Here is a 27,140-nt window from a genome sequence, read left to right on the forward strand (position 1 = left end):
ATTTGGGATGAACATCTTCTTCGAAATCTAAGTACCCAATCTCACTAATGCCCTTGTCGTTAAATTTCCAGAGCCAGAATCTAGCGGAAAGTCTTCCCTGAAGAGTGGAGAAAAGAGGAAAGGAGGAATAATGGCATACTAATACCCATGTTTTTGTAAGTGGATCTTCAAGAATGGCATAGGGATATATAGGGGTGCACATACTATTGGCCATATTGCGTATAGCATGTCATTTTCTCCGACAAAGTTCGGTAATACAGTCATAAATCAATTTTTTGGCAATGATATTAATAGATGAATTTGATTAGATTTTAATGTGTGACGTATTGATCGATTAACCTGAACTGCACAGGCGCTTAACAAACGTTATTTTTATTGTCCAGATCACAAAAACAATCGCAATTATATTTTGTATTGTTATTCATTCCATTGACTTTCATTCCCTATTCAATGATGCGCTTCTGAATCTTTTTCAATGCGGGTGTGACTTCAACCAAGCACATTTGAATACATCATGAATATTAAGTAGCATGTAAACTGTCATTCATTAAAAAGTGGAGTTACAGGTTCAAGCCTAATACACCTAAATGATGCACATAAAATAATAAGTTGTGCATCAGCCAGATAGGTGCAGAGTTTTAAGAGTTTGCAGGAGTGTCAATACACTTTTGAGTGTGTAAGGTAGGTGGTGTGGCCCTAAAAAATCTAGAATGGTCTAGAAAATTTTATTTTATTTTCCAAAAACATGACATTTTTTGCTCAAAATTATTTGTATTTTCATGTGCGTTATATTTTGTGTGTTATATATTATAGTTTTCATTAAAATCCTTGCTGTTTAGATCCTCCTCATACACACTCATTTATTTATTTGTTAAAAGGGGGGTTCGCCACGTACTTTTGCACTGAGTGATGCTGGTGGATCCGTCAAAGTCTGTGGTGGTGTTTCCTGGACAGGACACGCAGAAGTTCTGTCCAAATTCCACCTGGTAGGATCCGAGTGGACAGCGGATGCAGCGGTGAGTGCTGGTGTTGTAGTAATGCCCAGGAGAACACTGCACTGTACACAGATCCGAACACACACATGCACACACACACACACAAACACACACACACACACACCAATTTTAGTCTATTACTCTTGTAATAATATGATTATTATTCAATTAGCTTACTATTCTTTCTGAAATTCTACAAAATATTAAGATTTTGTGAGAAGCCTAACATTAATTTTTATATGATACAATTATTATAAAAAAAAGAATAAAATAAAAAAAAGAGAGAGCTCAGTTCTAGTAAGTACTCATACCCAAGTAGAAATATAAGCACATTTTAAAAGATTGATCCAATAACTTTTTGAATGAATTTTTCATTTTTCATTTAAGCCTGATATAGAAGTTCTTATATCTTTATGCATGTTCATGTGTTTTTATACGTCTCCACACTGCAGTATTCAATGACGTGTGTCAATGATTAATAAATGGCACGTGGTCGTGTGCTGAACTATCTCATGTCCTCACCTTTTGTCTCACAGGCCTGAAAGGAGACAGCACCCTCATGCCTTGTCACCAGATTCCCACCACAAGGCAGACAGGAAGTGCGTCCTATCTCCGGCTGGTATGAGCCTCTGGGACACGGACGGCAAGGAAGGAAGCCACCATGAGAGAAGTGTCCAGGAGAGCACTGACCTAAAGCAAGATCCACATGGGAACATGATCGCATTAAAGCACTTTCACTTAAACTCTCAGAAAGCAGACTGTACAGGTTCATTATCTCTCCCTCTCTCTATCTCACACACACACACACACACGCCTATGTTTTGTCTATCAGGGGAAAAGCAGGAGACCGGAGATGTGTTGTAGCGGCTCAGATAACACACGAATACAGCAAGGGGTGTGAGCAACACACACACACACACACACACACACACACACACACACACACACACACACACACACACACACACACACACACACACACACACACACACACACACACACACACACACACACACACACACACACACACACACACACACACGAGATTTTGATCAAAACAGGTAGGTTTTTGCAGACAATAAACAGGATGTAAGTAGGAAAACACTTTCAGAGTCTTTAAAAGATTTAGATTTCTGATAAAATGTTGAAAACAACTTTTCACAAACAACTGGGGGGGGGGGGGTTCAGAAGAAAAAAACAAAACAACAAATGAGAATTATAAAATTTTGAAAAGTTTGAATACTGAAAATGTATCTTTATGACATTATTAAAAAAATATATATATATATATATTTGTATGTCTATTACCTTTTACTGGTTTTAAAATAGCATTAACATATTTAAAATAAATGATTTAACAACTATTTTTAAATAGTTTCATTGTTTTCTCTATATAGCATCACTTTGCTTTGTCCCAGAATGCTTGAAATGTTTGACAATTTATATCGGATGACTTTTTATATTTCTCTATTCTTTTTATGATCATATTTGTTTTATATAATGATCCCAAATAAGAAATGCAGGGATTCTTTAAAGTTATTATAAATTACTATAGGTAATATTAGACATATATATTTATAAATATATATAAAATATAATTTTAATTCTAACAACCTTAGAATAGAATATAAAATAAATATGATAAAATTAGCTGAATTTAATAGATTTTATTGTAACTTTAGATAAAGTCTTTAAACAAAAAAAAAGCTCGATATTTTAAATGAATTAAATGTGTGAGAATTATTATAGAATTCTTTTGTTTTAATAGATGTCTGGAAATGTAATCTAATTTCTATTTATTTCAGAAAGTCTACTCCTCCTTTAAAAAAGTATTCAAATAAGCAAAATTTGTATAAATTATGTTGATTGATTTTAATAAATGGAATGTTAAAGAGAGAAATATTTGAATGCATTGTCTCACCTCCACACTCTGCGACGCTCCGGGCTCCACTGGTTCTCGTGTTCGCTCTGCCTCTCGGCCCTGGACACATCTCACACATCAACTGTCCTTCCTCATCTTGGTATGTTCCAGCAGGACAGGAGACACATTTCCTCTGTTCACTGTCGTGGTAGGATCCAACGCCACAGTTCACTGAGTGAAAAAAAACATGAATTAAATCTACCATTACATCAAAACCTGCACACATGCGATCACATCATACACACCGCAGTTCAGTGCACACATGCTCCAAGGCAGAGTGTGTGTGTGTGTGTGTGTGTGTGTGTTTTATCCTGCTTTTCCTCACCAGAACTCATAAAGGCTGATTACAGGGACACCAGCAAAGCCTTTTTTAATGTTTGCTTTTAAGGACAAAATTATACCAAGTAATTTACAGCAACAGCTTCCAAAGCAAGATGAAATGGACGGTCTCTGAGGAGACGCTGCAGTGGATTTGAAAATCAAAAAGTCCGTTATGTCTTTGTGAAGATCTGAAATTAAAAATTCTCACTTTGCCAAAAATTACCAAACAGTCAAAAACAAAAAACACTATAAATACAGTGGGTACGGAAAGTATTCAGACCCCCTTAAATTTTTCACTCTTTGTTATATTGCAGCCATTTGCTAAAATCATTTAAGTTCATTTCTTTTCCTCATGAATGTACACATAGCACCCCATACTGACAGAAAAACACAGAATTGTTGACATTGTTGCAGATTTATTAAAAAAGAAAAACTGAAATATCACATGGTCCTAAGTATTCAGACCCTTTACTGTGACACTCGTATATTTAACTCAGCTGCTATACATTTCTTCTGATCATCCTTGAGATGGTTCTACACCTTCATTTGAGTCCAGTTGTGTTTGATTAAACTGATTGGACTTGATTAGGAAAGCCACACACCGGTCTATATAAGACCTTCCAGATCACAATGCATGTCAGAGCAAATGAGAATCATGAGGTCAAAGGAACTGCCTAAAGAGCTCAGAGACAGAATTGTGGCAAGGCACAGATCTGGCCAAGGTTCCAAAAAAATTTCTGCTGCACCTAAGGTTCCTAAGAGCACAGTGGCCTCCATAATCCTTAAATGGAAGACGTTTGGGACGACCAGAACCCTTCCTAGAGCTGGCCGTCCGGCCAAACTGAGCTATCGGGGGAGAAGAGCCTTGGTGAGAGAGGTAAAGAAGAACCCAAAGATCACTGTGGCTGAGCTCCAGAGATGCAGTCGGGAGATGTGAGAAAGTTGTAGAAAGTCAACCATCACTGCAGCCCTCCACCAGTCGGGGCTTTATGGCAGAGTGGCCTGACGAAAGCCTCTCCTCAGTGCAAGACACATGAAAGCCCGCATGGAGTTTGCTAAAAAACAGAGAAATAAGATTCTCTGGTCTGATGAGACCAAAATAGAACTTTTTGGCCTTAATTCTAAGCGGTATGTGTGGAGAAAACCAGGCACTGCTCATCACCTGTCCAATACAGTCCCAACAGTGAAGCATGGTGGTGGCAGCATCATGCTGTGGGGGTGTATTTCAACTGCAGGCACAAGACGACTGGTTGCAATCGAGGGAAAGATGAATGCGGCCAAGTACAGGGATATCCTGGACGAAAACCTTCTCCAGAGTGCTCTGGACCTCAGACTGGGCCGAAGGTTTACCTTCCAACAAGACAATGACCCTAAGCACACAGCTAAAATAACGATGGAGTGGCTTCACAACAACTCCGTGACTGTTCTTGAATGGCCCAGCCAGAGCCCTGACTTAAACCTAATTGAGCATCTCTGGAGAGACCTAAAAATGGCTGTCCACCAACGTTTACTATCCAACCTGACAGAACTGGAGAGGATCTACAAGAAGGAATAGCAGAGGATCCCCAAATCCAGGTGTGAAAGACTTGTTGCATCTTTCCCAAAAAGACTCCTGGCTGTATTAGAGCAAAAGGGTGCTTCTACTAAATACTGAGCAAAGGGTCTGAATACTTAGGACCATGTGATATTTCAGTTTTTCTTTTTTAATAAATCTGCAACAGTGTCAAAAATTCTGTGTTTTTCTGTCAGTATGGGGTGCTATGTGTACATTCATGAGGAAAAGAAATGAACTTGAATGATTTTAGCAAATGGCTGCAATATAACAAAGAGTGAAAAATTTAAGGGGGTCTGAATACTTTCCGTACCCACTGTATAACTTTTTTTATTTAAATAAAAAAGTGTGATTAAATTATTTATACTGTTTAATGTAACATTATATAATAATTATAATAATAATAATAATAATAATAATAATAATGGATCTGACTATGATATGTAGACATTTTAATACACACACTACCACTATGTATGTGTGTGTGTGTGTATATATATATATATATATATATATATATATATATATATATATATATATATATATATACATACACACATACACACACACACACACACACACACACACACACACACACATATATATATTTGTTAAATATATAATACTAATTCTATTGAAAAAGCAATTTCTTAGGAACAAATAAGTTTATTATTCTACACACAGGTTATGATTATCTTGATTGTTTGGGGTCACTATAGCTACAAAACCTCAGCAAATTGCTTAAATTTACTTTTTCTAAAACTCTCAAGTTACTTTTTCTTTGCTTTTGTTTCTCTTGAATGACCGTGAAGAGCCGTCATAGCATTGTCTCTGCCCAGGCTTTTATTTGAGCTCCAGAGCTAAAGGACAGGAGGAAAAGAGGAAGATTGAGAAAATACTGAGAGAAAGAAAGCAAGAGTGAGAGGGAAAAAAAGAGAGAGAAACCTTGAAGCCTTTCAAATGCAAAGTGGGTGATTGTATTGAGTCCTCGAACTGACGGCCAGAAAGAGGTTTAAAGGACCTTTCACCTCTATTCAAGTCCCCTGGACTCGAGGCTATTTGATGACATCGGAAAACACTGTGCTATCACAGCGGTAAGGAGCTGAACCCAATAAAAGAGGTCAGGATTGTGAATCCCCCCTATTGAGTGAGGTCCAATCGCTTTCCTGCGCTCTTCAGAAAAAAAAAAAAGCCCAAACAGCTGATGCTAATTGATTCCCATGGTGTTGCTGAAGTCAATTTTCTCAAGCAGTTCACAGGCCGGGGTCACACCGTGTCCCGCTTTTCCTAAGAAGGAATTTGGCACTTCAACCGGTTGCTTGAGTAAACAGCACGGCTCGAACGTCTCTCTTATGAAAACAAACACGACGCAACGATCGGAGTAAATTTATGCACTGACGCAAAATCGAGCGGCGAAAAACGAGCTGCTCTTTTATTATTTCTAAGAGTTTACACACAGCTGTCTGGGTAAAGTCTTTTAACACTTCTGGCTGAAAACCTGATCGCGAGCATGCATCAAGCTTTTAAAGAGCCAAAAGCAACACAAGTGGAATGCGTATCAGCTTTTCCAACACTAAGACATGCCATGAACTCTGCATGTAGCATGATTCCAACAAACTGATTTCTTTTTTTTTTCCAGATACTATGTAAATGGAAGTGGAAAAGAAGAGTTAGATCGGTGCCATGCATTTCCAAAGCCCTGACTAATGAGTCTTAATAAACCCCCTCTTCTCCCCCAGTGAAAATCTGTACTGATATGAAGATCTCTCTCTCTCTCTCTCTCTCTCTCTCTCTCTCTCTCTGCACAGCAATTACATAGCAAATCTAATGCAAAATATTTAATAAAAATAAGACAAGATTAACTGAAATACTAATATAGATTAAAAGTAAAAAATTGTACAATGTCCATAAATGAAAAGCAATAAAAAGGGTGATTTTATTGATATATATATATATATATATATATATATATATATATGAGAGAGAGAGAAAGGGGGAGAGAGAGATAGAGAGAGTGAATAATAAAAAAAAGACAAAATATGTAAATTGCAGAAATCTCTCTCCCTCTCTCTCTCTCTCTCTCTCTCTCTCTCTCTCTCTCTCTCTCTCTCTCTCACCCACTTCCCCCTTCCTCAATCTGTGCTGGGGTTTACAATAGAGCTGGCAAACTGAAAAGGCTAAACTACACTTAGTGCAGGCGAGCGCCGGTGGGGGAGGTGACAAAAGAGAGGAAAAATATAGCTCCTTTTTAGAGCTGGGAGTTAAAGCTTTCCTTTGAGCCGCCTCTTGGAAATTGTACGTCTGCGCCTCTTGAAGTCATCCTCCCGCCTGCCTATTGATGCTCTGGGCTTGTCAAGTGAGAGGGAAAACGCTGTGACACACACCATCACGCCATCTGCGGAGTAAGTACGCGGGCCGGCCAACACAAACGTGCCACATGAAAGTGCTGACATCACGCCCGAGCTCAGAATGGAGTGTCAGAAACTTTAATGGGGGCTCTGCTCTGAGACTGGATACGATCAGCATAAAAAGCTGCTTTGGATCGAATAAAGCGACTAATAGCTCTAACACTTGCAGTTTCACCTTAGAAGAAAGACTCGATCTAATGACACAGAAAAGAGCTCTAAAAAGACTATATGCTGTACATCGATCAGTAATAGCCAATTCATTAATGACCCAGACATCCTGTTTACCCAGCGTGTGAAAAGAAAGCAGCACTCTGATGCACTTTAAATTTTACTGCCAAACAAAATAATCCTGGCTATGAAGTGAAACCCCACACTCATCCCGTGTAGTGTTGACACAAACTCTTTTAAAAGCTAATGGACCTCTCTGACCTTATGATGGTACCATAAAAGAGGCTCTCAGGCTTTGACACGTCCACATAAACAGCCTGGACCACGTTAGTTACAGCATTTAACCCAAAAACTGTGCAGAGGTTTGTGACTTTTTCCACTGATACAGTGGATACAGTATAGAGTGTACTAGAAGCATGATTTTAACACCGGTGCACTAGTCTGAGTGCGTTTCTTTCCTTTATTATAAAATTAATATAAAGCCAAATTTGTGTAAAGCCCATATGTGATATTAAGGGAGGCTTTAGGCCACCCACATGCTTACTGCGCTGTTTTTCCATGTTTGCATCAGCAGTGGGTGGAAAGTTAATAATGTTCTCTCTCTCTCTCTCTCTCTCTCTCTCTCTCTCTCTCTCTCTCTCTCTCTCTCTCTCTCTCTCTCTCTCTATCTGATGAGCTGTTTCTATAGAAACGAATATATATTAGAACAAGTGCATAAATGTTACCCACTTTCCTGACCAATCAAATCCACGCATTCACCAGTGCTGTGGTATACACAACTTTAATTTAGTCAACTGTTCCATTAAACACTACATTTTTTAGCAAGTCTCACTGAATCAGCTGTTTAGACAAAGTTTCTCCTCCATGTTAAACTTAAAAACGATGTCAAAATCTCTCTAAAATGACAGTGACCTCTTCAGGCACGACAGTTTCCGAGAGTTTGTCCTTGTCAAAGTCACCACTGGTTTGCTCATTAGGAATAAACTTATAAGAAACAAACTTACAGCCACTAGAAATATTCCAACCTCATAACCTTTTTATCTCTGTAAAGCTTCTTTGTGACGATATCCATTGTTTCAATGACATTACAAATACAAAGAAACCTGCACTGAATTGAATTATCATTATAAAAGTAAATATAAGTCTATGGTCACTGCAACCTAATGCTGTTACCAGCATTACTGCTACAGTGCACTTTGGGTGTAGAAATGAAGACCGGTGGCATCAGACTGTCCTGAGAGTGGTCAAGACTTCATTAAAAAAATGTGTGAAAATTTTTAGTTTTACAGATTAAACGTAACATGAGGTTTATCAAAATTTCTAAACTGTTTGTACTGGTTTATTTATCTGAATGAATACTTAAACATTATGTAAAGCTGTGAACAGTGTTTTCTGAAATTCTTTAAGCTGTTTTCATTTGGGGTTTTTAGGTTTCTTTTTTGGTTTCACCTTTATTCTTTTCTACTTTGCTTCAGCACTGAGTTTAAGATTGAACCCAACATTCGACAGCAAAGATGAAAGAGAATAATTTGTCTGAAGTGATATATATATATATATATATATATACTTAATTAGCTCAGAGTGCTATGTGTGAGTTTTACACTGATAGATGGTTAAAAGTGGAGCTGGTTATATAATGCTTTGTTGATCTTTGAACTATCCTTAAGAGATCAAACACTTTACATGCAGAGTGAACATAAAGATGACTGAGAGACGTTTTGTGATAGAAACACAACAGGCTTTTGAACACCGGGATTTAAAGCTTTTGCTCGTCATGTGGATGGAGGTATGAGAACAATAAGAGGAGATTTAAGAAAAGGATAGAGCCTCACCACACTTCCGGTCACGCATCACTTGTCCAGGGCCGCAGGGTTCAGGCCCGTCTGCAGGCCGCGCCACTTTCTTAGTGAGTTCATACTCCGAGCTGCCGAAGTGCAGGTGAAACTGCTCTCTGTTAATGGACTTGCGAAGAGTACGGATGGTCTTCTTCAGACGTTTTTCTGAACGCCGCTTTACACAGGCCATATCACAACCCTCTGCTGACAGAAACACTGGATAAACACACAGAAAAATATACATACACACACACCTAAAGTGGGCATTTTATTCTACTCTCTCTAGCAATACACACTCAGACGTGATCCAAACCAAACTGAACAGGAGATACTTTCACTGTCTGACTTGTGTTTAGTAAGACATAAGGAAGCAACACTCATAGGCAAAGAGGCAAGAAAGCAGGAGAGGGTGTTTAAAGCGTTTGAGCGCTGCAGCGAAACCAACCTGTTACCTCCTCTGGGTTGACATCAAGCTCAAACAGGGCCGTAATGGATGAGCTCTCGTCCTCCATCGCTTTTCGGCCGTGACGATTCCTCTGCCGCTGACTTGAGGAGTTACAGTGAAGCCTCACAAAGCTGAACTGCATGTTCTCCGTAGCCAAAGCCTTTTTATCTACAAAAAAAAAAAAAAAAAGAACATCCATTAATAAGAAAAAAAGCAATCATGGAGCTCATAAAGATGACAAACAGGAGAAAACTTATACATGTATTTTTTTTGGTGCTGTTTTTAAATAAAGAATGTTAATGTTGTAGAACATCCACAGAACGTTATAGCAGCTATACGCCCTCATCAGTTCTCTCACCAGTCTCTCGGTTTTCTGTAAAATCTTCTGTCCCAACAATTTTAGGAATCCTCTATACCTCTAACTGTGATGACACTGGAGATTCCTTCCAGAAATTACAGAAACCTCTCTTTACAGAGCACCGTCTCATTTATGGATTAAACACACTTTTTTGTTTCGAATTGCCAAATTTTTTAGCAACTATTTATATATTTAGATTCATAATAATTTATTATTAACAAGCTTTTAATTTTGAGGTAAGAAAAATATTCCACACCTTCTGACCAATCGCAATCCAGAATTCATGGACCAAAATACCCTAAGATTCATCCTTTCTGAATCCAGGACGATTTAGCTTTCACACACTATCCACAGCCACAGTAAAGTAAACAAGCAGGTTTTTTGTCTCTCTATGGAGACATCCAGAGATTATTTTTTGTTCTGTGAGCGTTACCTGACAGCACCATGCTGAAGCTCTCGGTGAGTTTTTCCGGACTTCTTTTCAGACTGCATTTTCCCTGACCCCATTTAAACGTGGCTGTGGTTTTGATCCTGTGAGTGCAAGAAGAGTCTGGACCGGAAAGAAAATATAAAAGAAGCCTTGTAAAATATTTGAAATGCATTAAAACACTTTCACAACACATTTATACTTTTACAAACAGTTAGGAAATAAAAAGATTAAAAGGTTTGACAAGACTGAAAATCGATTATTATTATTAAATTATACGTATATATATATATATATATATATATATACACATACACACACACACACACATACATATATACATATATATATATAAAAATGTACACTATAAAGTTAAATAGAAATAAATAAAGATAAACAATGTACGAATATATTGGGTCACGTGCTTCTTCTTCAAACTGTACCCACAATGTTGGAGGCACACAATTGTATATAAAATGTCTTTGGATGTGGTAGCATGAAATTGTCCCTTTATGTGAACTAGGAGACCCAAACTATTTTCCACCATGATAATACACAGACAGTTGTCTGAAGAAGATGTGGTTTACAAGGACTAGAGTGCAAGATCCTGAGTGGCCTACTATAGAGATCTGACCTCATCCTTATTAAAACCATTGAATTCTTCTCAAAAGAAAATCTTAGACACAAACACACCAGGATGTTTGGTATAAAACTGAGGAGCAAATATAAATTGATATAAATTCCAAAGGCGGATCTGTGATGCTTTGGAGCTCTTGCACAGATTGATAACAACATGATCAGTTTATTAATGGGATTTGACTGCATACCCTACTGGTAACTAATACAGAACCCTTGTTTTTATGACATCTATTTAAAATCAAGGATCTCATTGTGAAAACAATCCCACAGAGATGATAGGGAAACTGGTGCATGTGTGAACATGCCTGAGCAGTGAGGCCTACAGTCGCCCCGCTGTCCTCCTCCAGATGATCCAGGCAGCGGTAGGCCACAGGTCACGGTGTAAGAATCCTCAGCGCCTGCATATGCAACATACCGGAGCGAGAGAGACGCGGGAGATGCTTGAGTGCAACAGGATCCAAAGCGAAAGCTTGTAAAGCAAGCCGAGTGTATGAAGCGTGCACTCACCGCTGCTGATGTTCACTTGAGACTGACAGGTGAGGAAGCAGTGTTCAGCTCCTCCATGTTTACTGCAGTTCAGTGTCGGTCTCACCGAAACTAACGACACTGAAGAACCACCGGCTTCTGGATGTTCAAGATCAAAACATACTCACAGATAAATTCACTACAGGATGCAGGACAGACCGACACAATCAGAGAACCCACGGAAACTCGTATAGTTGAGTGCAAATGTTTGTATGTAGGAATATTAAAAGAATAATTATTTTCCAGGAAGTGATTAATCACAAGAGGCAGATGGATCAAAGGTTGATACCAGGAAAAACTGCATTTGAAACAGATAACCCACCTCCTGGCTTTTTTTTTTAAATCCAGGATTCCCATATCATTAGGGATACAATTTATAATTGCACTCAGCTGTATAGGAATTAGTTGGAAATGTTTAAGAAGAAAGAGAAGAAGAGCGAGACAGAAAAATACAACCAAGAAGCTTAAAAGTATCTCCTGTTTTCAGCTCTCATTATAAATAAATATGCTCACATGCCCCGAGTTTAATGACAGCTTACCGATGCAGTCCTTCTTGTTCCAGTGCAGTCTGTATCCTGCCCTGCAGTGACACTGAAATCCTCCCATGGTGTTCTCACAGATGTGTCCACAGCCTCCGTTGTTCATGCTGCACTCATTAATGTCTGACAACAAGGAGCAAAACTCAATATGCTCATTATCATTTTAACATTTTAAGCCCAACAAATGTACAAATATCTTCATAAATTCAACTATTAATTATATATATTTTAATCCTCACAACACCTAACCTCCTGCAGTTTAACTATTAATGGAAGAAAAAATAAGTTTACAATGCAAAATCAAATCCTTCACCATCTACATTATATAGACATATATTTGTGGACACCTGACCATAAAATTCGTATGTACTTTTCAAACATCTCATTACACATTTAGTCCCCATTTGCTGTTATAATAACCACTTTTGTGGAAAGGTGTTTCATTAGATCTTGGACTGTGGTTGTGGAAATGTGTGCTCAAGACACTCAAGAGGGTTAAGAGGCCTTGGATGCAGTCAGATCCAATACATTCCAAAATAGGGTTAAAGTCAGAGCTCTATCTCAAGACACACAAGAACTTCCACTCCAACCCATGTAAACCATATTTTGCACATGGCCAAAATCATGCTGGAACAGGTTTAAGTCTCCTAGTTCAGGTGAAGTAAATGATAATGCTTTCACATCTAAAGACATCCTGTACAATTGTGTGCTTCCAACTTTGTGGTAACTTTGGGAGAAAATCCACATATGGACGTCCAAATACTTTTGTCCATGTAGTGTAAATCTTCTAAAGCCCTGTTTAGACAGGTTTTCCCTGTCAGGATGTGTAATGTTATCATTCTTTATGTATATCTGGAATTTATGTAATTATCTGTCTGGAATAGGTTATGGTGTATTTGTTTTATAAAGTATTTAATAATCCAGAAATTGCTCTCTCTTCTCACTCAAAGCCTCAAAAATATCTCACTTATACAACTGAGCAATTGAGGTTTAAGCGCCTTGCTCAAGATCTGTGTTGCTGGGATTAGAACTCATGACCTTCTGGTTAGAAGTTAAACATCTTAACCACTGAGCTATCACCTGTTCATGTGACCTGCTAATGATCAAGCATCAATAAATATTGGAACATTCATTGTGTATTAACACGAGGTGTGTGTTAGGTACGAAGCTAATCCCGTCAGAACAGTACTAAAGACAACTATGCACAAACACAATGACAGAAAAAACCTGATTTGATTTCTTCTTAGACTTTTAGCACCTTAGAACATCTTTTCTCTGTACTGGCGATAATTAAGAAGGGCTGATCTGGAACCCTAAAGGGGAACATTCTATCTAGAACCCTGTAACAGTACGTTTTCCCTGTCAACCCATGAGTGTTTATCTGAAATGATATTTCTATTACATAAGTGAGAACAGGAACAAAATGCTTCATAGATGGTGATCTATATTTTGATCAGATAAAACAAATTTAACAAATAAAGAACTAATATGGTAAATTTCTTTCATGCAAGAAAAATACAACACTTAGGGATGTCCTGCTACAAAAAAAATCATCAAATCATCATGGCCACAGTAACTCCGCTTGGTCAGGATTAGCGTCTTGTTTCTAACTCTGTTATTCAGTGATTAAGTGAAGTCAGCGCTGCAGTTAGCGCTTATTATAATCTCCAAATGTGAAACATAAACACGCAATCATTCACGAGAAGCCAGGCGTACCTCCGCAGTGTGTAAGCCCGTAGAGCGTGTATCCCTTATTACACACACACTCAAAGCTTCCAGGGGAGTTCACGCAAGTCTGGTCACACGTCCTCTCAAAGAAGCACTCGTCAATATCTATAATTAAGCAAAAAAACCTATATATAAATATACAGCTACATAATATGTACACATACACACAATGTAATTACGCCCGTCTGTCTAGCTGGTGTGTGCTCATTTTCAGCTTCAACATCAAATATCGAATATGAAAGAAAAATCGACACCGTGGTTAATAATAACAGGGAGACGCACATTCCACCGAGGGCGGAGTCTGTGTGCTTTACCAAGAAAAAAAGTCTTCCTAAAGAAAGGCTGAGTTAAGGATCTTCAAAGAAATCCTGCAAGTCGATACGGGCACGCTTCAAGAGACGTTCTTATCTGCCAGCCCAGCTACATACACACACACAACTAGGAACAGAAGCCTAACCCTGGCAGGAGCGCTCATCCGTCAGCAGTTTGAAGCCTTTGCGGCAGTTACACTCGAAGCTGCCAATGGTGTTCCTACAGAAGTGGTCACAGCCTCCGTTGTGAAACTTGCACTCGTCGATATCTACAAACACACACATACATACAAACAAGCACCTTATCCGTGATGTACATTTTCATTTACATTCTCAGTGTACTACAAAAACTGACATATTAGCAAATAAATACATGAAAAGCTATCTAATATTTCTTATTTTTAGATTGTAAGACCATTTAGTTTATTTTTCTGACACATTTGCTTGTTTTAAGATTGATTTATACTAACAATAGATCAATTCTATTTCTAACTAGAAATAAATGCTTGCAATAAGAAAAATATTCTATATGCTCAAACCTGAACTGAGTAAAATATCTAGAAATAATAAAAAAAAAAAAAAAAAAAAAATATTATTATTATTATTATTATATATATATATATATATATATATATATATATATATATATATATATATATATATATATATATATATATATATATATATATATATATATATTGTGCACCCTTGATCACTACACCCATATGTGCCTCTTCCCCGGACTGTTACCACAGCATCAGCATCACACACTTATATGGAATGTCTCTGTACACGTTAGCATTACAATTTCCCTTTGAACTAAGAGGCCCAAACACTGTTCCAGCATGACAATGCTCCAGTGCACAAAGTGATTGCTGAGCTCCTAGTGAAAGTACTCAAGTGTCCTGCCCAGACCTCATTCACACTGAACACATTTGGGATGAACAGGAACTGGAGCTCAGTGCCTGATCTCACTAATAGTCTTGCTGCCAAATGAACACTAATCCCCAAGAATCTAGTGAAAAGCCTTCCCAGAAAAATGGAGGGAATTTTTATTAGGAGGAACAGAACTACATTAATATTTATGTTTTCTGAATGTAATTTTTTTAAAACACATAGGGGTGTGATGCTCAGGGGTGCACATACTTTAGAAATATAATAATGTTTTTAATAAAAAAACAATTCTGTTCGCACCTTCGCAGCTCTTTCCGTCTGGTTGGAGAGTAAAACCCACGGGGCAGCTGCAGCGAACGCCAGTGGATGTGTCCTTACACATACTGTCACAGCCACCGTTATTTACAGCACAGGTCTCTAAAAAACAACAACAGCAACACACACACACACACACACACACACACACACACACACACACACACACACACACACACACACACACACACACACACACACACACACACACACACACACACACACACACACACAGTGTATTAATCCCCAAGAATCTAGTGAAAAGCCTTCCCAGAAAAATGGAGGGAATTTTTATTAGGAGGAACAGTAACCAAACTCTTCCTCTACCAAGTGATCATTCATCTTCTAGAACTAAACAGTGGAGGGTCCGGCAGTGCTCCGTGTGTTACAGGATTTTCAGCATGAGCATCAGGGTCATTTTTGATGTGAGTAAAATTTAAGTCTGTAAAATCCAAATAAAGTTATCCACTGTTCCTTGAATGTGACTTGGGTGTATCTAAACAAGAACAGGATATCTAAACAAGAACATCCACGATCATCTTCAAGGAAACCATGAGGTTTCAATCCACAGCATTCTTGTAACAAACTTCAGCAGAGAGTGATTCATAAACACTTCCATTTATGAGTCCCAAACTTTCAAATGATTTCTCCACTTATAGGAGTCTACTGAGCTGAAGTTATTGTAAAGCCAATATATCTAAACCAAATGCAAAAGGTTGCGCACCCTTGGTTTAAAACGATGCAAAAAAATTAAACGAATTCATAAGTGCATAAATGCAATACTATTTTTCTTTTTACATTTCTTTATTACTTATCTGGTATATTTATAATTTTTCTTCACTGGTAGAATTTAAATGCTACTATGTTTTGTGTTTATACACTTTTTCGGTTTTATTATATTTATAATGCTTCTATAAGTTTTTTTTGTGTGTGTTGTCTTTATATATGACACTTGACATCAATAAATTCCATAAATGTATTGTAACCAGTGAATAAAACCCTGTGATCAGATAATAGAAAAGTCTGAAAGTGATATTTCTGAATGTCTCCTGTTGTCTGGATTACATTTTTGTTCATTTCTGATTGTTTTTTATTTTTCTTCCGTTCTCTTTCTTCACATGATCTTGTTTTGTTGTTACTAAATGCCACTCTCTTTAAACGCTCATATATCTTTCGATCTCTTTTGCTGCCTTAGTGATAAGATCGATATGTTTTTAAAGTGTGTGAGGGCTGCTTGTTGTTCCTGCAGACTCGACTGCTGGAGACTGAGCCTGCTTGTCTTAGTAACTGCATAAACATTTCAGGTAATACTGAATCATTTTATAGTATAATAAGAAATACATTCTAATAAATGAATTACATTCTACACAATATATGTCTGAGTATGAGGGGCACATATGTTTGAGCATGTTTATTATATCTTTGCTGACTGAAACTGGTTGTTGTAAAATTCAGGCTGTGTGTTAATCAGAAGCCGTTCATAATATGAGCATGGAATTGCTCAGGCGAGACATGCGCATACAGTAAAAACCTCCCCACAGCAACACATGTGAAATTTACCACACGATTACCAGAAGGGATTTTACAGCATCGAGATCTGAGGTGAGAAAGCGTGGATTCTCAGTCATTTCACAGTTTGCTTCCAGGCCTGCAGGAATGTAGCAGAGCGGCCGGGGGGAAAAAGTGCCAAAAAGCTTTACACTTGGATTAAATGCAAACTCTTTACACCACTCCTTAAAAGATTGAGAAAGGAAAAAACAGATATGGTTGTTATGGAATAATTTTTTTTACCCATCAGGAGTCTGCGCTTGACGCGTTTGTCCACCTCGGCGAGGGACGTGGCATTATGGTCAGAGCTGGCAGTGGACACGTCATCTCTTTCTGTCATGACAAAAGAAAGTGTCAGGAGAAAGATTAAGAACGGATGTGATATACAGTAGCTCATTCACTGGGACATATACAGTGTATGTTCCACTTATAATGAACCAATTAAACAGAAAAAAACATTATTTCTCTATAAAATACATGGTAACTTCTTCTGTATAAGTAACACTGATAGAAGGAGTCTCCAGTGTCAGTGGACATCTATAGGACAGTATGAAGCTGGGTTCATTTTATGTAAGAATAAACAGAGGTTGATGTGGGAACAAGTGTTTATCTGTGCTATAACGTAAATGAGTATAGAGAAATTATTGAACAATACATTTATTTGTAACTACATTTAAAAGAAATATTGTGTCGGTTCTAATACATAAAAATACAAACTGTTGAATAATTGTTCTGCAGTAAAAAGAATGAAACACTTGAGGAAACGCATGAAGTGTTTATTAACTATATAGTGGTTAACAGACTGTTTGAGACATATCTTTGCTTTACGAATATATGAATTTTCTCTATGAATGTAACTACTGCTAGCTTGTCCCACGGGCCCATATTTGGTCCTCGTTTTATTCAAATTCAGCACCATGTTGTAGTTACAGTTTAAAAAAAGGCCTCAAAAAATCACTCTGTATTGTCTAAATAACTAGCAACAAAAGTGAGTACACCTCTCAGGTGAACATGTCAAAACTGTATCCAAAGTGTCAATATTTTGTGTGAGCACCAGCGTTATCTAGAACTGCCTTATTCCTCCTGGGCATGGAATTCACCAGAGCTGCACAGGTTGTTGCTGGGATCCTATTCCACTCCTCTATAATGATATCACAAAGCTGCTGCTTCTCCACCTTCCACTTGAGGATGCCCCACAGGTGCTCGATAGGGTTCAGGTTTGTAGATATACTTGGCCACTACATCGCCTTTACTTTCGGCTTCCTCAGCACTTCAGTTGTCATTTTGCCGGTGTATCTGGGGTCGTTACCATGTTGGAAAACTGTTGTTCGGCCCAGTTTCTAAAGAGAGGACATCATGTTTTGCTTCAGAATGTCACAGTACATGTTGGAATCCATGGGTACCTTAATGAACCGCAGCTCCCCAGTACCAGCAGCACTCATGCAGCCTCAGACCATGATGCTACCACCACCATGCTTGACTGTAGGCAAGACACTATTTTCTTGGTACTTCTCACCAGGGCATCGCCACACATGCTGGAAACCATCTGAGCCCAACAAGTTTATCTTAGTCTCATCAGAACACAGTACATAGTTCCAGAGATTGTTTTCAGCAAACTGTTTGCAGGCTTTCTTGTGAGCCAGCTTTAGAAGAGGCTTCCTACTGGGATGACGGCCAGGCAAAAAGCCAGCTTCTGTACCTGACGCATGAGGACACAACTTTTTTGTTTGACCCTTGCGGGGTCTGTTCCAAGTGGAACCCGTCTTGGAAAACCTCTATATGACCCTGACCACTGTACTGTAACTCAGTTTCAGGATGTTACTGATCTTCTTATAGCCTTTGCCTTTTTGTGGAGAGCAACAATTTTAATTCTTAAATCTTTAGAGAGTCTTTTCCATGAGGTGCGATGCTGAACATCCAGTGGTCAGTATGAGAGAATTGTACTCAAAGCACCACATGTTAACTGCTCTAATACAAGATACACACATTTGTATGGTCCTGTCAAGCAGACAACCACATGAACATGATGAAAAGGACATGACAAGGACAGCTGTTATCATTTAGTGTTTACTCACTTTTATTGCCAGTTATTTTGACAGTAATGGCTGTATGTTCAGTTATTTTCCTAGGACAGTAAATATATACTGTTATACAAACTGCACAATGACTGCTCGTTGACTACAATGACTAATATATACATATTTTAGAGCTGTCAACTGATTAAAATATTTAATCTTGATTTATCGCATGATTGCCATGAGTTAACTCAAGATTAATTGCAACTTAATCGCACATTTTTAACTGTTGTAAATGTACCTTAAATTTTTGATACTCTAATCAACATGGGCATGAACAAATATGGATGCTTTATACAATATTTGTTTTTTTAGTGAAATCATACTTGCATAGAGCACAAAGACAAAATATCCTTGTAAATGTTTTAAAGTAATTATGTTGTTTGAAATTATGTCAATTATCAGGACACCAAACAGAACTTTTGCTATGTTTCCACACGGACGGTTTTAATTGCCGGAAGTGTCCTTCATGGCAGATTTTAGTGCTTGCTTTGAGAATTGCACATCAGTAAAGCAAATGTTTAGTAAATTCCAAGGTAGTTTACTCTTTTATATATATATATATTTGAGTTAAGAAAGGATATCATGAATATATGTTTGTTGCGTTAAAGGTTTTTGTTTCGCCTCTTTTATATATTTTTATTTAGATACATATATCTATATCTATATATCTATCTACAGTGGAACCTCTGTTCACGGAAGGCCTGGTGTACGTATCTTTTGCTATACGGAAAAATATTTTGTGAAATTTTGTCACATTATACGTATGGAGCTTTATTATACGAACGCGATGGGACGTCGGTTCTTTGTGTGTGCTTCCCAACAGCAACAACAGTTATAAATAAAAAAAAAAAAAGAAAAGTTTAAAAGAAAAGTGATTTAAGTGAAAAACAGAGTAATAAAAAAAAATCGTAGACTAAGTGAAGATAGTGAAAGCCTTCAGGACATCATATTGGAAGGCGATTCCCCTCCTTTCCAGCAGAAAATCTTATCCTCCAATCTGCCTCATCTCCCTCACACCAGCACCGACTCTCCTCCAAGAGAAACATCACTTTTTTCTTTTCATTTAAGATTATTATTGTTACAATATACAGTAATACAGTAAATATCACATTTTAATGTATTGTTCTACTGTATTATTGTATATTGTAATGCATTTTTAATTTAATATGAATATTTTTTTGGGTCCTGGAACATGTATGTGTATGTGTGTGTGTGTGTGTGTTATGTTTTTATATTATATATATATATATATATATATATATATATATATATATATATATATATATATATATATATATATATATAAATATATATATATATATATATATTTATATAAATATATATATATATATATATATATATATATATATATATATATATATATATATATATATATATAAATATATATACATACATATATATACATACATACATATATATATATATATATATATATATATATATATATATATATATATACACATATACATATATATATATATAAATATATATATAAATAAAAAACACACACACACACACACACACACACACACACACACACACACACACACATACATACACATACATACACATACATACACATACATACACACACATAAATACATATATTTTTTTTTTGTATATATTACAACCAAAACAAATTCTTTCTGATTCTGAAAACTGTATGATGAGGGACTTACAGACAAAACAATCAGCACAACCTGAACATCCTGCAGCTTGTAGTTTATGAATTGCTCATGTTGCAATAAAGCACGTACTGTGTGAAATAAATCCAAATCAACCCCAGTGTTTAGTGTAGTGAATCTCAGACCTCCCTGAGAGCATAAACTTATTATGATCTCTTCTATGTGCGAGGCAGATAACGAGGAGAAAGCTAAAGAATGCAGGCGATGCTGGTGGAGTGAAAGACAGAGATGGAGATGAAGCGATGATAAATATGGACCTCACACACACACACACACACACACACACACACACACACACACACAATTATAATGAGCAGACAGTCAGTAGGCTCCAGCTGTTCCTCCTCACTATCTGATGTGTGTGTGTGTGTGTGTGTGTGTGTGTGTTTGTGATCACTATCACTTGTTTGCTTTGGAGTTTAGTAAAAATTAAGATCATTGTTGTGCAGCCACATTTTGAGAAATACGTTCACTGCTACGTACCTACACATGAGCGACCGTCGGACTGAAGCGTGTACCTGGCGTGACACCTGCACACCGGCCCGAGTTCTGTGTCCTCACACACATGGTGACACCCTCCATTACCGTGGATACAGGTCACTAGGCAACGACAAGGCAGACAGAGACAGATGCTGAGGTGCATTTCTATTCAAGTATTTCTCAACAATTCCTTCACTGTTATTTTTTATAATAATGTTTGGAGGACGTGTGACAGAATGATTTTTTTTTTCCTCCCATAAATGTTACTTTTAACTTTAACTTTTCACAAAACAAGGTGCATGTGAATGTTTACGTGCAAAAACTTAGCAATTCACATAAAACCATGTGTACTGGGATAAAACTCCCGATACGTACAGATGCAACCACGCTGGTTCTTAGCGAGCTCGAACCCCGGACGGCACTCACACGAAACTCCACCTTTAGGTGTCTCTCTGCAGATGTGGGCGCAGCCGTGCTCTTTGTTCATGCAGCTCAGACCTTCTGTGAGGAAGAGGAGCGATTAAACTCAAAAGAAGCATGAAAGAAAGGTTCAAACTAGAACTGAACTGAAAGTAAAAATAATTCTGTGAGTTGAAAGAACCCTACAAATCTCTAAAATGTTTCTTCCCATTAAATGTGAAAATTGGATGTCTAAAAATACACATTTTACATTATATACAGAACATTAAATATACATGATTAAAAAATATGTCATAAGGCAAAAAAAAAACAGCATAGTAAGGATATGCAGTGGAATGTAAGCTTTAAAAACCCTTTGGGATTTAAAAGTAAATGCATCATTTGTAGCTTAGAAACTGTGTAAGCTGTGACCTAAAAATAAATCTTATAGGGTACACAATTTATATGATAGGTGTAAGTTATATAAATGCCTTGTTTATGATATGAACATGAATATTAAATGTATAAAACTGGAAACAAATGTCAATCCATTGATACATAATGTGAATTTTTTTTTAAATGTTACTGAAGAAACAGTCAATGTAATTTGTATTTCTAATTTTAAAACAAATCGGGAAATGAAAAATAAAACAGTGTTTTTCTTTTCATAAGTTAATTGACATTATTAATTCAACATAATGCATAAACGTAATCCATGTAAAATCCATTTATAGAAGTTCTTTCAACCTCTGTTAAGAAACCAGACACGAAAAAATAAACTAAATAAAAATAAAAACTCCAGAAAAAGTCATGCGTTGCTCAGAGCACTGGTTCGTAAATTTTCTCTCTCTCCATTCATCTGAATTTAAAAGAGTGCTTTGTTTTGCACACATCTGCAGTGTGTTGAGGTATGATCTGCCAGATTAATAGCAATCAGGGAGTAATTAGCAACAGACACACGCACACAGACACACAAACAAACATGTATCCTGATCCATCTGTCCCTTTACACATGTGAGTATGTGTGTGTGTGTATGTGTGTAACTCTTTTCAAATCCAGTGCTATTTATTCGGCTGCACTCTGACCTGCCGTGAGCGAGAGTATCAGGTCGGCTTTCCTCATTCACACTGAACCCCGTGCTGGACGTGTTAATAGGATTTGGCGAGTTTGCCCGGAGAAACTCAATGGGGTGGAAAACTTTGCAGTTCGTTTTACAGAGGGGTGAGGGGGTGTGGTGGGGCTTTTGTTTGGCCAGAAGTGAGAAAGTGACAATGCTTGAGGCTGAGAAGCTCTATAAAAAGGTGCTTTATTCTGATCTATGAGCCAAGTGTCGCAGTTAGTGACTCATTTTGTTTCACATAACGTACAGACCTTTTTTTCTCCCCCACAGCAGTTTGTGGATAATGAACCAGAAGGAAAAAGGGAGCACAAAGTTTAAAGCTGTCACTCTCTATTCTGCTGTCAATCAAGCGCTCATATGTGCCGACGTTTACGAATTAGCCCGGGTTCTCCCTCGACCTCGGACCTGACACAGCCAAGAGACACGTTTCACAAACACACAGACACTCTAATACACAAAAAACGTGTTTCAGAGGTTTATCTTACTTATCATTGTAGCAGTGCTAGTAAACAAAGTCTTAACGCTATAGCACTTTCGAATTCTCAAGGATTGTGATTGAGCAGAAGATGTTGATTCATTCTCTCTTACAGTGGCACTGACAGTAGTGCAGGTTTTTTATCAATGCGCTTGTTCTGATGATCTTTTATTACCATAGTAACAGCTCATTCACATAATTGTATTTAGTAAATGATGTTTAGGAACTGGATAACAATAGAGGGAGTCTCCAGTAACAGTCAAGGTCCGATTCTGGTCTTTTTTCTCTGTAACGTGCAGAACAAGCAGCATTTTATCTTTAATTAACTTTGAGACAGAGAAAGAGAGTCTGGTGAGAGAACAAAAGGTCATTGTTGCTATAACTTTATCTTTAACTTAAATATACACAGAAAAAGCATCTGTGTTAGAAACTAAAAACTCGGCTTCATCTCTCTTTAAAAGAGAGCGTGTGCCGCTTAAACGTCCCTCCGTCACTACTTAACTGAAATGGTAGCATGTCGTCGAGAAGCGACGTGTGAAGCTACTCACCCAATGAGCGATGGATGCATGTGTGCTGATTGTCACTCAGGAAGAATCCGTGCTTGCAGCGGCACTCGTAACTCCCCATGGTGTTGACACACACATGCTGACAGCCGCCATTGTTGAAAAGACACTCGTCCACGTCTAACAGTAAAGTGTGCACAGTACACATTAAGCACATAAAACTCCAAACTTAATATATTTACCTAAAACCTAAACAAATTAAATACAGAGAATTCATCATATACAATTAAAAAAATATATCCTGTAAAAAGCGTTTTTTCCCCCCAAATTTACATTTATACACAAAAAAAAAAAATTCCCATCACTCATAACTGATCTCAATATATCTCTACATAAACCTGATTGTTACCGAGGCAGTTGTGTCCATCGTGTGCCAAATGAAATCCATCGTAACAGGTGCAGCGGTAATTTCCCGGGATGTTGTTACACTCGTGTACGCAGCCACCGTTGAATTCTGAATCGCATTCATCAATGTCTATGAAAACAGGACACGAGTTATTAAAGGTGCCCTCGATATAACAGAACCCAAAAATATTTTCTGGTCCTGAAATTGACCGTCTCTAGAGCTTCTCAGCTCCGCCTCTTTTCCTTAAAAGGCAACTCACAACAAACCATGAAACACATTACAATCAAATCCTATGGCATTTAAATTCTGATTTTAGATTCTTTTATGGAAATTCTGAATGAACATGCAAATTTGATCTGAGTGCCCATAATTGCACTTAAAAATTTTTAGTCGCGCTGGACAAGGACGTCTGCTAAATGCCACAAATGTTTTAGAATTAATTCTTTTTTTATAAATATCTTTTTTAAAGTCACTTTCACATTCATGTCTGTATGGGATTTATTTATTATTTACCATTCAATGTCATAATTATGATGGTCCATTTCCAAACTATATTGACACTCAAACTTATTCTATATCCCAACCTAACTGGGTTTGCATGTCTGAACATCATCTCAATAGGAGTATTTAACATCACTATTGATCACACTGGTTCCATAAAGCATCACTAAAATGCCCGTGATCTGGTAATACTAAAATAAAGTAATCTCTTTAAAAAAAAAAATGACAATTATGATCTCTGGCTCTGAAGTTTTCTAGCCAACTTTTATTTCATTATTACTTCAGATGTTGCATTTGACTATTAGACATGAACATCACAAGTTCATTCAATCTAATAAACACCATTTATTTTCTGCTGGATGTTTTAAACAGATAATGAAAACCTGAAAAAACCCTGCTAAACTGTACTGTTTTTTTCAATGTAATCTGCACTGGTGTATTCCTGTGGATCTCGACAGGTTATTTCTTACATTCTGTTTGTCGTATGTTATGTCTGATACCATTAAGGACCAGTAGAATCCTTCAGAAGGTTGTGAATCACATGTGGTATCTACTGGATAGCATTAGGAGCCCTCATTAAGCGTCATCTTGGGTTTGATGATTAGGCACTGATTTAATAATGTACACAAACTATGGGATGGAAACCATCTGGTAATGGGTTAAACAGATAACAATTGAAGGTTTGCAATGGTACTTGAAGTGGAAACCATTAACATTTCTGTAAAGGTTTCTATTTGTAAAAAAAAAAAAAAATCCACAGGAGAAAGGGAAAATGCAAAAATAGTAAATGATAAACCTTCACAATGACTCCCGTCTCCTTTAAAGCCGGATTTGCACGTGCACTTGTAGGAAGTCTGCGTGTTTTGACAAATGGCGTCAATGTGACAGGCATCGCTTCCCTCAGAGCACTGATCGACATCTGCAGCAGCAAAACACACCAACGTGAGGCGCGCGCACATGCGCCCACACACACACACACACACACACACACACAAACACAAAAGCTGACGTTAAAGTTTCATTTGAAAATAAAGTAAAAAAAAAAAAGGGACACAAATATAGATGCAAATCAGTGCATTAAGAAAACAAAGTGCTGAAGGGCGAGAGAGAGAGAGAGAGAGAGAGAGAGAGAAAGGGGGATGAAAGAAGAACTGTAGAGTCGTTTACCGGCGTCCCGGAGCAGCGCAGCGCTTTTCCTCTCGCCGTGTAACAGCAGCACAAACAAACACAAGTGCAGCGCGACACTACCGGATGCCATGTTGTTCAATTTCACTCTCAGAGGCGAGTGGGATTCAAATGCATTGACAAAAAGTAATACAAATAAAATAAAAACACCAACAAAACACGTGTTTATCCCGATCTGGAGAGGAGCGCGAGCGTCCGCCTCATCTTCGTACCGCACTGAAAATGAGCTCGCGCAGAGCGAGGCGCGTGTTTGTGTGTGTGTGTGTGTGTGTGTGTGTGTGTGTGCGTGTCGGGGGGAGGGGGTTGTCAGATCTTCACCGCCTCTTTTCTCACAATAAACGGTACTGAAACGGTACCTTTCCTTGTCACTTGACTGGAACCATAGACAACACACCTTTTCTATCTCTCCCCTGCTAAAGCGGATCATTCTGTCCATCAAGAGCTTAATAAAGCTGTAAAGTGTCAGTCCGCCTCTCTCTCTCTCTCTCTCTCTCTCTCTCTCTCTCGATAGATAGATAGATAGATAGATAGATAGATAGATAGATAGATAGATAGATAGATAGATAGATAGATAGATAGATAGATAGATAGATATTTATATATAATATAAATGTATATCTATATATTTATTATCTATCTATCTATCTATCTATCTATCTATCTATCTATCTATCTATCTATCTATCTATCTATCTATCTAACTAACTGATCGGTTTACATTGTTCTGCATGGTTAGGATTCACTGTTGAAGTAATTACTGGAGATAGGGTTTTTTTCTAATGCTTTTACAATTTTCCTAACAAGGTTCCTGGCCGTTAAATAATCTAAAACCCACTAACAATTTTTTTTCTTTTGCTGGGATATTTTGTGTATATAGACGAGTTATTTTTTCTACAGAAATGAACATACTCACTCAGCTGAACTTTCCTTCATGGCTGAACTTAAACAGGGACATGTTCTGGGCCTTCAGTCAATCTTTGGCCTGAGAAAGTGCATGCTGTGTAGCTTACATTTTTCAAATGGGCACCTTAGAATACTTGCAAAAATAGATATTATGAACGTTTTAAGGGATAATATACACAGTAAAAAAAAATCAATCCGTGAAGATACCACCCTAGCAAATGTAAGAATGTATTTAGAGTGGATTTAGTATGTATTTGAGGTGATTTTTACTAATATTATTTTATGTTTTATTACATTACAATCATTAAATTTGGAATATTTTATAGTATTGGGATTAGAAAAAAATTGTAAATCTTCATATTAAAATTTTAAATATAGTACAATATTCATTAACGTTAAGGCTAAACATTTGCTTATATTACCATACAGCTACATTGCGCCATCTACAGGCCTT

General features: G+C 37.4%; 1 protein-coding gene across 4 annotated transcripts in view; it reads right to left on the bottom strand.

Annotated features, from left to right (window-relative positions):
- Positions 1-26,047, bottom strand: part of scube2 (signal peptide, CUB domain, EGF-like 2) — a 28,646-nt gene extending 2,599 nt beyond the window's left edge. Inside the window, exons 1-19 of one of the 4 annotated variants that reach the window (XM_083558833.1) lie at positions 25,766-26,047; positions 25,395-25,517; positions 24,101-24,226; positions 23,737-23,871; positions 21,569-21,694; positions 21,197-21,313; positions 17,173-17,262; positions 15,367-15,483; positions 14,319-14,441; positions 13,850-13,966; positions 12,134-12,256; positions 11,577-11,693; positions 11,375-11,467; positions 10,437-10,553; positions 9,646-9,813; positions 9,198-9,401; positions 2,917-3,087; positions 1,518-1,685; positions 896-1,057 (exon numbers count right to left, since the gene is read on the bottom strand). In XM_083558833.1, coding sequence (XP_083414959.1) covers positions 896-1,057; positions 1,518-1,685; positions 2,917-3,087; positions 9,198-9,401; positions 9,646-9,813; positions 10,437-10,553; positions 11,375-11,467; positions 11,577-11,693; positions 12,134-12,256; positions 13,850-13,966; positions 14,319-14,441; positions 15,367-15,483; positions 17,173-17,262; positions 21,197-21,313; positions 21,569-21,694; positions 23,737-23,871; positions 24,101-24,226; positions 25,395-25,517; positions 25,766-25,856 — 2,488 coding nt within the window. In that variant the 5' untranslated portion in view covers positions 25,857-26,047. Of the gene's footprint in view, positions 1-895; positions 1,058-1,517; positions 1,686-2,916; positions 3,088-9,197; positions 9,405-9,645; positions 9,814-10,436; positions 10,554-11,374; positions 11,468-11,576; positions 11,694-12,133; positions 12,257-13,849; positions 13,967-14,318; positions 14,442-15,366; positions 15,484-17,172; positions 17,263-21,196; positions 21,314-21,568; positions 21,695-23,736; positions 23,872-24,100; positions 24,227-25,394; positions 25,518-25,765 lie in introns of all 4 variants that reach the window. The other 3 variants (XM_083558836.1, XM_083558835.1, XM_083558834.1) reach the window with 3 other exon arrangements.
- Positions 26,048-27,140: the final 1,093 nt, after the last annotated feature.

The sequence above is a fragment of the Silurus aristotelis genome (genome assembly GCF_946808225.1).
Source record: "Silurus aristotelis genome assembly, chromosome: 13".
In the NCBI taxonomy this organism is placed as follows: domain Eukaryota; kingdom Metazoa; phylum Chordata; class Actinopteri; order Siluriformes; family Siluridae; genus Silurus; species Silurus aristotelis.